Below are 12,044 nucleotides of genomic sequence, written 5' to 3'. Positions count from 1 at the left end.
AGAGCAAACCCGTCCGGGGTTCGGACTTCTGAACTTGAAACACGCGACAATGGCGTCTGATGAAACCTGCAACTTGTAGACAAATTAGCACAGACCAGAGAAGCGAGGAGAGACTAGGCGACTGGGCAGGACCGGAGAGTGGAGAAGAGTGGAGACACAAGCACAACCGTCTGTCATGTGAGACAGACGTGCACGAGAGCGAGACAGAGCTAAAACAAAGGAGAATGGAGGCTCTCATAGCCTCCTATGGTGACTCTTCTTCCGACTCCGACGCGTCGCCACCGAGAAGTAAACAACCCCGCCATAATAATTCAAACACTGAAGAACAATCGATCTGTTTGCCGCCACCTCCTCTGGCTCTCCTTGACCCACCTAATTCACTTGGTACCACATCTTGTTTGCTATAATTATCCAACTTCTCCGTTTTCGTCTGTTTCAGTTTCTCCCCCATGAACCGTTTGATCATTTGTTCAAGTGACGATACAATTTCTGACTCTATGTTAACAAGGGCACAGGTTTTAGGGTTTCATCAGATTATTTTTTGTTGGTTTTATTTTCATATTTCTTTTAAGAAATACACTTAATCGTTTTGATTGGTGTTTTATGTCATGATACGGTGGCGGTAAATTTGTTCAGGCTACTTAGAAACTGATCATGGAGGTAGAGAGAGGAGCTTCCCGCGTGTCGAAGGGAACTTTGCTTTACATGTCTTCATCCCAGGTTCGTTATCACTTTTCCTGTTCCATTTTACCACTCGAATTTGTTTTATTCCCTGTCCTGTTGATTTTTTGGTCTGGAGTTTTAAGTGAAATTAACATTGGATATGAAACTGTTTATATGATCTCCATGCGCGAGGATTCATGTTTTTGACATGTTAAACTAGATCATTGATTAAAGAGTTCTCACGCTTCAAATGTGATCTGAGTTCAAACTTCAAAATGCACGTGTTGCTCCTAAGTGCAGCATAAGTGAGAGGGTTGGTAGTTGAGTCTGCCTTTAAATATAATTAACTTTTTTCACTTAATTTTTTTGATCAGTAACTCATAAAAGGAATTTATTAATTTTAAAAGAAAGCAGAGAAACAAGACATTGTGGAAAATACAGAAGATGCCAAGTGTCTAAACCCCCCAAACATATTACAACTGAGCCCAAAACATACTCTGTCACTGAACCCCTTGTTTAGCTAGACCATCAGCCAGACTATTGGCAGATCTCCTAACCCAATTAACCTGAACAAACATGCCCCTAGAGAGCCATTTGAAACGCCTAAGAACATTCACTTAATAGAAAGTCACACACAAAAAGAAAAATTATTACATATATCTGGTTGTTCTTGCTTGAATAAACTTCGTCTTCTACTCAAATGAGGTCTATGTTGGTATATTTGGTTATTTGGTCATACCCCCCTTCACCATTCAAATGAGGTCTATGTCTATTCTAGATGTTATTAATTTATTATAGGACTTATCACGGCCCATAACACCTTTTTCTGTATTTATCACAGCTCCTATTTTCTTATGAGTGTGTTTGGGAGTTTATTTCATTTTTGCATTTTCACAATTCCCAATGCCATTAATGAAGCTAAGTGGGTTAGTTATGTCATTAATGAAGCTAAGTGGGTTAGTTATGTCAAGTTGTCTCTAATTTACCATCAACTATAGACCAATATAGGTATCTCCCTATTCAGAAAATCAGATTTGGCTTTATTGGTCTTTATTGTAGTTGTCTAAATTGCTAAAAGGCATAATGACTTGCAAAATCTTCCTTTAGAGAGTCAAACAGCATCCATTTATTGCTTTTTCTTGGTAGAGAGAAGGGACTACAACTGGGGTCAAATGGCTCTCTTTAAAAGTGAAAATTCCAAATTAACGTCATATACCAAGGTGTGATAAGTTTTATACTCTCTACAATAACTTAGATTAGAAAATATTACTCATACATGGTTGTATGCTGTATCTTGCGAGCCTAAAGCAAAGGAAAAAATTGGAGGAGAGTATGAAAAAAAAATGAATTTGCAGAATAACCACTGAATCAGGTACCTATGGTCTTAGTTGTTTTAGGGAAGTGATGGATTTTGAAATTTGAATCATTTAGATCAAGTTACTGGAACCAGGTGGAGGACCTTGGGTACTGTGGGTTCATTTTGACAGAAAGACATTCTTTAAAGGAAAACTGGTAATCTGGTATTTACATTTATTGAAATGGAAATTAATTGATTATTTGTCATTTACTTGTTGCTGGAATATTTGAGCCATTGATATTCTCTTTTATGAAGCATAGAGTGTTTTTTTTGGTAGAAAAATTACACTTCATTAAAACAGAAGCAACAGGACAGACCAAGCAAACAACACTGGAAAAAAAACTAAACAAGAAAATCCAAACAAGCATGAACAAACAACACAGAGGGGAAGCATCTGTCCAAACTTCACCACGCACCAGCCCTCTCTTAGCAGTGACATGCGCAGACCTATTGACCAAGCACTTTGAGAAAGCAAATTTAACATTCAAACTTCCAGCAAGAGATAAACAGTCCTGAACAACAAAAAACACCTCAGCTGCACAGCCACCATCTTTCTTGTTTAACCAGTCAACTAGAGATTTTTTATCATTTTCTGGATATAAAGGGATTTTGCAAGAAGTAAGCCTTCCAACATGACCTGGGCTTCAGCCTGGAGGGGGAACTAGCTGGGACATGCTCACACAACAAGGCTAAGACAAAACCCCCACTGCCATGAACCACAATACCTAGTGCAGTTGATGAGGAGCAAACAAAAGCTCCATCGATATTGATTTTTACCCAATCACTCGGAGGGGGGAGCCAAAAAGATACTGAAATGCAATCCCCATTAGAATGGGGCTGTGTTTGTGATGATGAGCTACCATCCTGAACTTCCTGAGCCTATCTCTCCACCTGTCAATAACACAAGCAGGATCAGACTTAGCATCATTAAAGACTATACCATTCCACTGCAACCAGATATTCCACAACATGAAAGTAGAAAAAGCTTTTTTAGCTCTTCCTTCCTTTCTTCATGAGCATTACAGATTGAGAACCAAGATTTTAACCAATCTTTTAGAGTTATATCTCTAGGCCAAAAATGAGCTTGTAACCCAATATAACTTCAAACCAGCAGCTGAGGCTGCATCAGAGAAGCAAAGAGCATGAACAATGGTTTTTCTTCTTTGTGACAAACTGGACACATAGGATCAACAGATGTTTTGCGCCTGACAGGGTTTGACTTCACAGCAGTTGCATTAGCACAGCATTTCCAAAGGAAAGCTTTTAGTTTTGGTGGGACTTGAAGGGCCCACAAGAAGGATCAGAATTGCTTATTTTTCCTTTGCTGATATTCAGCACAATCTGCCTGGTTTTTGGTCACAAAGTAGGCTGAACTAGCTGTAAAGGAACCTTTTTTATCAGCTGTGTCAGGGATGAAGATCGAATGGATTAGGTTAGCATTCCAGGTCTTAGTATTTGGGTAAAATAAGTCTCACACTTGAGCCACATCTTGACCATTTTGGACAGGACCCATAACTCTAAACCCTGATACACCTGGAATCCAAGGATCCTTCCCAACTGGTGTGCTCCTTCCTGACCCAATGGACCAGCAAGCTCCTTAAGAACTTCTCTACCCTCTATATGCTTCTCCACTTCTCCACTTCTCCAAACCCAAGACCCCGAGGTGGGCAAAGAATCATTTAAGAAAGATCTATTCTTGATATACTTTGCCCTAATAACATTGGTCCATAAACTCTCTTCCCCCCCGGGAGCCTGCTAGCTTTGCCAGAAGAGCCCTATTAAAGCATGCTGGCTTTGAAACCGAGGTCCCCTGCGAGCTTGTTTTTATTCAACTGACTCCAATTAACCCATCTTACACCCTTTTCCTTGCTTCTAGATCCCTACTGAAATGTTCTCTGAAGCTTCTTTAAATTTTCACACACTTGTAGGCAAAAGAAAGCACTACATGCAGTAGGTGGGAATAGCAATTATAACAGCTTTAATTTAAACTTCCTTACCTGCTTGATTAAGCAACTTACCTTTCCAACTTTGGGTTTTCTTCTCCACTCTAATAGTTTTAGTTATGAAATTGGACATATTTGATTTTGATCTACCGAAGCGAGAAGTTTAACCAAGATAGATGACAGGCTTCTTAACCTGTTTTAGGTGCATGCTTTTAGCCAACATCTTTTGAATTTCCCCCTCTACTGGATCTGCCTTCGAGAAAATAAAGCTGTCATCTACAAATAACAGATAAGAAATAATTGAACAGCCATGGTTAAGCTTCACACCAGAAAATTTTCTATCTTCAACCAATTTAGATAGCATTTTTTATAGTGCATCCGAGCGAAGAAGGAAGAGATAAGGGGAGATTGGGTCCCCTTGCCTAAGGTCTCTACTAGGGATGATTATCTCACCTGGAGAACCATTTATAAAGCATAGGTTTGATCTAGCTATTTCTTGCCTTAATGGATTGTCTTGCATGTCTTTGAAGCCCTGAGAACATTTTCATGCCTTTTATTTTATTTACTAGATATTGAAGAGGAAGGTGAACTTGATATTTGTTGTGAGGATTATTTAATTGTTATTTTATAGTTACTGTTAGTGTGCTGTCAGCTTAAGATGCTGTCAGCCAGTTAGTTTCTTTCTTTCTTATTAGTTTGTTACTAGGGAGTGCCACCAGGGGCATACTTGTAATCTCCCATTCCTTTTATATTAAGTTAATATAAATAACTAAACTGGCCCCAGCCAGAATAGTTTTTTGTTCGTGTCTCTCAATCATATCTTCCTCTTCTCTTTTCTCTCTTCTCTTCTCTTCTCTTCTCTTTCTCTCTCTCGTCTCTCTCTCTCTCCATGAATGATTACAATATTCATCATCTTGAGTGAGGATTCAGTCTAGTGGATTAACATGGCATTCTTTCTTTTTTTCATTTTAATTTCTTGAATAATCTATTCATGATTTCCTATTCTTTGTCTCCATTTCAGCTTGAAAAATATTTACTCACTTTCACCATGATTACTATAACAAAACACTTGTAATGCTCATATAAATATGGCAATCGAAGCTAGTCATTGTTAAGCCCTTAAGTTTGCTGGACTAGGAGCAGGTTATTAAGATACTCCCAATCATAGCTTAAGAAAATAATAATAAAGAAGAAAAAAGGGCTTTCTTATAAGCCCAGTCAGTCCTATTGGTGGGCTGAAACATTTTAATAAAGAAAGGGGCCTGTAGTCTATTTTAAACAAGGCCCCAAGTTAATTGGGCTTATTTGTAATGCAATAAGCATTTAATGGGCCTGCAGTAGAGCCCATTTAATGGAACAACAGGCCCTAAAAGAATAAATCCATTTTAATTAATTTCTTGTGAGGTGTCCCACTTATTTGTAAGGGGATGTCACTTGTCCTATTCTAACAAGAGGGCTATTTTCCCTCCTTTAACCACTTAATGGGGGGGGGGGGACACATGTCACCCTAGGGGAGAGAGAGTTATTTTTCCTCCTCTAACCACTTTAAGTGGGGGGACACATGTCATCCTAGGGGAGAAAGTTTTCTTCTCCCTCCTTAACCTACTTTAAGTGGGGGGACACTTGTCACCTTAGGAAGGAAGAATTTTATTTTCCCTCCTTAACCCATTTTAAGTGGGGTGACACTTGGCACTCTAAGAAGAGAGGAGTGGTGAGTTGCTTAACCACCTCCCTCCTCTATATAAACCCCTCTCCTACAAGGAGAAGGAGCTAATGCCTTTTTGTTGGCTAATACTAACTTATCTACAGGATTTCTAGCACTAAGAAACAAGTGGGAAGAGAAAAGAGAAGAAGATTGGTGTGGAGAGCATAAAAAAAAGGAAGAAGAAGGTAGGGAATCTTGTTTTCTTCCTACACCCCTTCAATATGATACTCCTTGTGCTTACCACATGAGATGGAAGACCATATTCTTTCTATTCCTTTCATTCCTTTCCTTCTTCCTTTTGTTTTTCTCTTCTTCCTTGTTTCATATTGAAATGCATGTAAGGAGACAACCATCTACAGCCTTGTTCATGAAACTTGGCTGATTATGGTTCCTTACAACCTATTAACCTATGTGTGAGTGGGAAAACCATCTACAGCCTTGTTCATGGGTCGGTCCACGGGGAAAAGCTCCTGTTTTCCCTTGTTCCTCCCCTTCCTAGCTGAACCTATCTTGGCGTCCTAGAGGGTGATTTGTCCAAGAGATCACCGAACTCTCCTTTTACTCTCTTTCTTGATTGGAAATTTGATATCCTCATTCAATAATGGGGTCTCCTTAAATAGGAGATTACAAGAGTCCTAATCAAAGGGAGTCTCCTTGCTGAATAGGGAGACTTCCAGTTCTATCTTGCTAAGGATAAGATAAGCTAATCCTAATTTGATAAGCTACTAACAAGATAAGCTAATCCTAATCTGATAAGCTACTAACAAGATAAGATAAGAGCAACAGAACAATAAGATAAGAACAAGCAAGATGATCTAATCTAATCTAGATAAGGCTGCTGTTGCCGAACTGGGTAGGATGGGAATCATTGAATCACTGCTGCTGCTGGCGGTGGGTCAGGTGCCTGTTGCTGCCGGTGGTGACGGTACGTCTTCCCGGGGAATGCGTCCATAACATTTTCTCTCAAACAAAGAGGGAATATATATCATGTAGAAAAGTGTTACTTAGTTTAGTCTCTATTCATTGGTACTTCTGAATCAGAATCAAAAGGTTTTCTCTGTCCCTAGCAGAGATGTAATTAAGGGAATATCTACGTGATTTCTTGATTGGGGCTTACCCAAATAATAAAGAAACCCAATTATTAGTATAATTGGGTGAATTATGTTATGCGAGAAATTATACTAAAAAAAAAAATTCACTAACAGTCATAAGGTCCAAATGAGTGGCAATTATATGATAGAAACCCATTTTAGAATACTGCCAATGTAGAAGGAATATGCAGAAAGGTGTGGTTCTGAATGAAATCAAACAACACAGCTCCTTGCCATAAAATAATTTGAGAGAGGAACATCGGTTCCTTTGATTTGTAGTGGTTCTTTGCTACCATCATATCTGAAGAGATGCCCTGTGCTTTTGCATGGGTATGAAAATTGGAAGTTGTTGCACATTGTATTGTCTTGTATTTCATTTTTATGCAGATGTCACCTTCCACTCTGTTCGATATTACGAGTTTCTTGATGCCTATTATAATATCGGTTAATTCATTTATCTGCAGTTCATATACCTGCCACAACAAGGAAAGAACTATTCCATTATTTGAAGAAAGCTGCATCTCTTTTGCCTGGTCTTCATGTTGTTGATGTTGATATTCTACTCAATAATTTGTGCAAAGACGACCAAAAGCTTGAACAAGTTGCTTTAGGGAGGGAATTCCACATTAGTTTGGGGAGAACAGTTCCAATCAGAGCGCACCAAATTGACTCAATGGTGTCGATGCTTTGCCAAAAGTTGCAGTCTCAGAAGCGGTCAGATCATACTTATATTAACACTTTCGTCTTCAGTTGTCAATTATCAAATTATTCACTTTCTGCTCTATGATTTTGCTGACATTGTAATCATTTTCTTTGCTCTGGAAAAAATGGAAAGCAGATATTGGATAGATTTTAGTAAGTGGGAGGTTTTTGTAAATGATGATCATACCCGATCCTTTCTTTCTATGGAAGTTGCTGCATGTGGTTTAGCTGAGGTGAGAACCTTTTTTTCTCCTTTATCCTTTGAAAATCAGTTTCACTTTAAAATGTAACTTCAGTTCATACACAAAAGAACCAGAAAACCACATAGTGACATACACACATGCACAGCCATACACACTCAAGGAAGGAGTTATTCCATTAGACCTAAAGAAGACAAAGGTGTACTTGGAATCAAGAATCCAATCAAGATCAAAATCAATGAATTTTGATGTGTGTGTGTTTTGTTAGTGTTTGGAATTTAGGGTTAGCTTGAGACAATGACTTAGCAACACAAAGTCTTCTCAGGAATGATTCTGCAGCCTTGGAAAGAAGTTTGAACTTTGAATGCAACTTTTATATCCTTAATTCCCAAGAAGGAAGGAGCTCCTGAGTTGAAGGGTTTCAGACCAATCAGTTTGGTTGGAGGTGTTTACAAAGTCCTGGCAAAAATTCTGGCCACTTGGTTAAGATAAGTGATAGATTCCTTGATCTCCAAGTACCAAGGAGCTTTTGTTCACAACAAGCATAGTCATAATGTCGTACTCATAGCCAATGAGCTAATTGATTCAAGAAAGAGAAGTGGGTGGAATGGGTTGGTCTGTAAAATAGACCTAGAAAAGGCTTACAACCATGTTAATTGGTTTTTTCTGGACTATTTGTTGGAAATAATGCACTTTGCCTCAAAATGGAGAAGTTGGATGAAAGTGTGCATTTCCACTGTAAGATAACTTCCAAAGTTCGAGAGGTTTAAGGCAAGGGGATCCCTCATCTCCTCTCTTTTTAATAGTGATGGAAGGTCTTAGTAAATTGGTGGATAAGGCTGTGGAGATAAAGCTGTTGGAGGGTTTTGAAGTGAGCCCAAATGGTACATCTATTTCTATTCTGCAGTATGCATATGACACCCTCTTTTTTTGTAAGGCGTCGGAGAATCGAGTTCTTAATCTAAAGCATCTCTTTTTCTGGTTCAAGATTGTTTTAGGGATAAAGGTGAACCTAATGAAAAGTGAAATGATAGCCATGGGAGAAATCTCTAACATTCAGAGTTTGGCTGATCTTTTGGGCTGCAAAGTAGGTCTTCTACCCACTAACTATTTGGGGCTGCACTTGGTGCCCAATGCACATCCAAAGCTATCTGGAATCCAATCGTAGAGAGGATGGATAGAAAATTGGCCACTTGGAAAGCAAGGCATGTCTCCAAAGGTGGGAAGGTAACTCTTATTAAAAGTGTTTTAGCAAGCTTGCCAACCTATTTTATGTCTCTTTTTCCAATCTCCTTGGAGGTAGTGGAGGTTTTAGAAAGAAAGACGAGAGATTTTCTTTGGGTGGGATGGAAAGACTCTCACAAGTATCATCTTGTGAACTGGGGTCAGATCTGCAAACTCCAACCACAAGGGGGCTTGGGGATAAGAAATTTAAAGTCTTTCAACCTAGCCTTGTTAGGCAGTTGGCACTGGAGGTTTGCTGCCGAGCCAGATAATCTATGGAGGAAGGTAATAGCTGAGAAGGATATTAATGGTTGGGACAGTGGTTTTCCCCTTTTGACTAATGGGTGCTGTCTGTGGGAAGGAATTTGTAGAGCTTCCACCCTATTCAGACGATGTGCCAGGTTTAAAATAGGAGATGGTAGAAGGATCAGATTTTGCTTAGATCCTTGAATTGGGGAGAGTTCTCTCAAAGAGCTGTTTCTCACATTGTTGAATGTGACAGTTGGTAAAGAGGTGCTGGAAGCTGATTCCTTTGTGTTGAGGGGTGATAACATTTGCTGGATTCAAGAGTGTGGAAGTGGAACAGATCAGGAGATTCTCAGTTAATCATCTGAGTTGCAGTCTTTGCAGTGTGGAGACGGAAACAGTTAATCATCTGTTTTTACACTGCAAGTTTGTAACAGAGATATGGAGCTACTTTCTAAAGATCCTAAAGGTAAGTTGGAGCATGCTTGGAGGCATGGCATATACCAGGGATGACAAAGAAAGGGAAAGTCTGCTGGTCCTCTATTGGCAATTCTGTGGGCTGTATGGATTGAAAGGAACGGTAGGATTTTTTTGTCACAAAGCGTCCTCTGAAGCTGAGGTCATCAACATTGCTATAGAGTTTGTTAGAAGTTGGTTGTCTATACATTCAGGTTTTAAAGAAGATACATCTGATTGTACTTTTTTGAGGATGGCCTTTTTTTGAGGTCCTGGTTTGTTTTTGTACAGCTTCTCTTTGCACAAATGACCTTTTTATTTATACAATTATACTTTATCTTTTCTCAAAAAAGCTTCTGATTGGTATCTGATTCATTATTTTGCACTTCACTATAGGGGTTTATACTCACCATATTTGGTCTTATTAATGCACTATTTTTTTTTTGTTCTTAGATCATTTCTATGCATGCACTTACTTCAGTCTGAAGTATGTAAACCACATAAAGAACAGATATTTGCCATGGGGAAATTCCTTGTTCTGATGGTTGAATATGTGAGGGTTGTCATCAAGCACTTTATTTGAAATATAATATATGTTATTGGACTGTTTTTTGTACATACAACTTTTGTAGTGTGTCATCAAACTAAATACCTGGACCAGCTGGTGCTTCCCTAGTTTTATGGGTTTTAATGAATGCTCTGTCTTGCATTTATTGTTATTATTATTACTATTACTATTATTATTATTATTATTATTATTATTATTATTATTATTATTATTATTATTATTATTATTAATGTGGTAGCCAGGTATTTAGTTGGAGAAGACAAATTCACTGGCGAAGGTTTTCATGTATGTTGATTTTGTGTACGACCAGGGTTTGGTTATCCAAAGCTTGTTTTTTTGGCAATGAACCCGAACATGAAATCAAAGTAATAACAGAAACAGCATTGCACTTAAGATTTGGGTTGCTCTCTGTCTAGGAGTTTTGCTTGATTCAATCACCTCCATTGCATTCTTGATTTTCTTCAATTAGGTGGTGAATTCTTGAAGCTAAAATAATCTTTTTAATATGATTTAAACTTTTCTACATTCACAATGATGCTAATTTAGTTCTTTTTTGTTTTGTTACACATCTCTGACTAGTACTTTTCAGCAAAAGTTTTGGTTAAAGAAACATCGGTTTGAACTGTTCTGTATGGGTTTGGAATAATAGTATACATATGTACGTATGTTAAGATTGCAGTTCTATATGGATGTAGTTGGACAAGTGTTGCCATATTGGTTTAGGGATCTTGTCTCTCTTTGGTTAACTGAATAAATGTATTAGAATTTCTCAAGCAACATAATTATTACATATATGTTAAGATTGCAGTTCTATATGGAAGTTTTCTACTTGCACTGTTTCATGAGGTTGATTTTGTTTGAAATTGCTTTCAGATAACAAGGCAGATTAATGCTGTGAATGAAATTTATAGGCTGCACAATCTCCCTGAATTTTACAAGGTTAGACTATCCCAGTGATACATGGTCATTCATCTCTTCAGTCCCTTGACTATTTTTTTTTTTTTTTGGTAGATAGTCCCCCAACTTCAAGAATGAAGTATGTGCATTTATCCATTTTTTAATGATGTGGAGAGGCTCTTAATTTGTATAGGACAATCTTAATTGTAGGATCCGCGGCCTCACATATCCTTAGCATGGGCACTAGGTGACATCAGCCATTCACTCAAGCCGCTTGTTGAAGAACTGAACAGATGCCATGCAAATGGAAGCTCCTCACAGAAGCGTATCTTTACGTGCAAATTCAGTGGAATTGAGTGTAAGATTGGTAATAAAACCTATAAAATATGTAAATTTCCATTACAGTAGAATTAAGTATAAGTTGTCAGAAGGGCAAAGCCTGCCGTAACTTGTGTAATTATATTTTAAAGACCTCAATATTTTATGCACTCTATTTTGAGAACCAATGCGTTCATCAACTCAAAATCAAGGAATCCAATTTTGAAGTAGGTTTTAATTTTTGAAATTTGAACCGAGCAGTGAGCACGACATTTTCCTTCTATAGCCATTTGTAAATGGTGTATATGTTTACAAGACAGGAGCTCCAAGTCAGTCCAAGCTTGATTCTATTCGAGTCAAAGCTCGTACCCATGGATGCTATGTCAAATGAAATCTCATATCCATCCTGTGGTTTTAGCATCTGAATTTGAACCCAATAATAGTCTGAATTTCCAGTCAATAAGGTTTTTTTTCCAACTTTCAATGTAAAATGGGTGAAAAATGTTTCAGGCTGAAATATTTGAGCTATATTTTAGTCCAAAGATGAAAACTTTGTTTTCTTTGTAAACAAAGATTTACATTTACGAAGTTTTCACTCCTAGAAAAGATAGCTGAAATATTTTAATCTGTTTTTTTTTTTTTATCGTTCTCTTGATCTCTTCATTAAGAACCAG

General features: G+C 38.0%; 1 protein-coding gene across 1 annotated transcript; it reads left to right on the top strand.

Moving 5' to 3' along the window:
- LOC104606484 (uncharacterized) lies at positions 1 to 11,617 on the top strand. Its single transcript, XM_088890716.1, has 6 exons — positions 1 to 384; positions 637 to 720; positions 7,224 to 7,473; positions 7,598 to 7,694; positions 11,029 to 11,094; positions 11,263 to 11,617. The coding sequence occupies exons 1-6, from the start codon at positions 60 to 62 to the stop codon at positions 11,458 to 11,460; spliced, it is 1,020 nt and encodes a 339-aa protein (XP_088746842.1). The 5' UTR covers positions 1 to 59; the 3' UTR covers positions 11,461 to 11,617.
- The last annotated feature ends 427 nt before the right edge of the window (positions 11,618 to 12,044 follow it).

Source organism: Nelumbo nucifera, chromosome 6 (assembly GCF_055504915.1).
Source record: "Nelumbo nucifera cultivar China Antique chromosome 6, China Antique-T2T, whole genome shotgun sequence".
Taxonomy (NCBI): Eukaryota; Viridiplantae; Streptophyta; class Magnoliopsida; order Proteales; family Nelumbonaceae; genus Nelumbo; species Nelumbo nucifera.
Note: the sequence above shows the minus strand (reverse complement) of the source record. Positions and strands in the feature narration are given on the sequence as shown.

What these genes read in the sequence shown, in the direction of transcription:
- LOC104606484 (XM_088890716.1), top strand. Translation starts at nt 60, where the DNA reads ATGAAACCTGCAACTTGTAGACAAATTAGCACAGACCAGAGAAGCGAG. An exon ending in TGACCCACCTAATTCACTTG is followed by an intron (nt 385 to 636) that starts GTACCACATCTT and finishes AAATTTGTTCAG; the next exon opens with GCTACTTAGAAACTGATCAT. An exon ending in AAGTTGCAGTCTCAGAAGCG is followed by an intron (nt 7,474 to 7,597) that starts GTCAGATCATAC and finishes AATGGAAAGCAG; the next exon opens with ATATTGGATAGATTTTAGTA.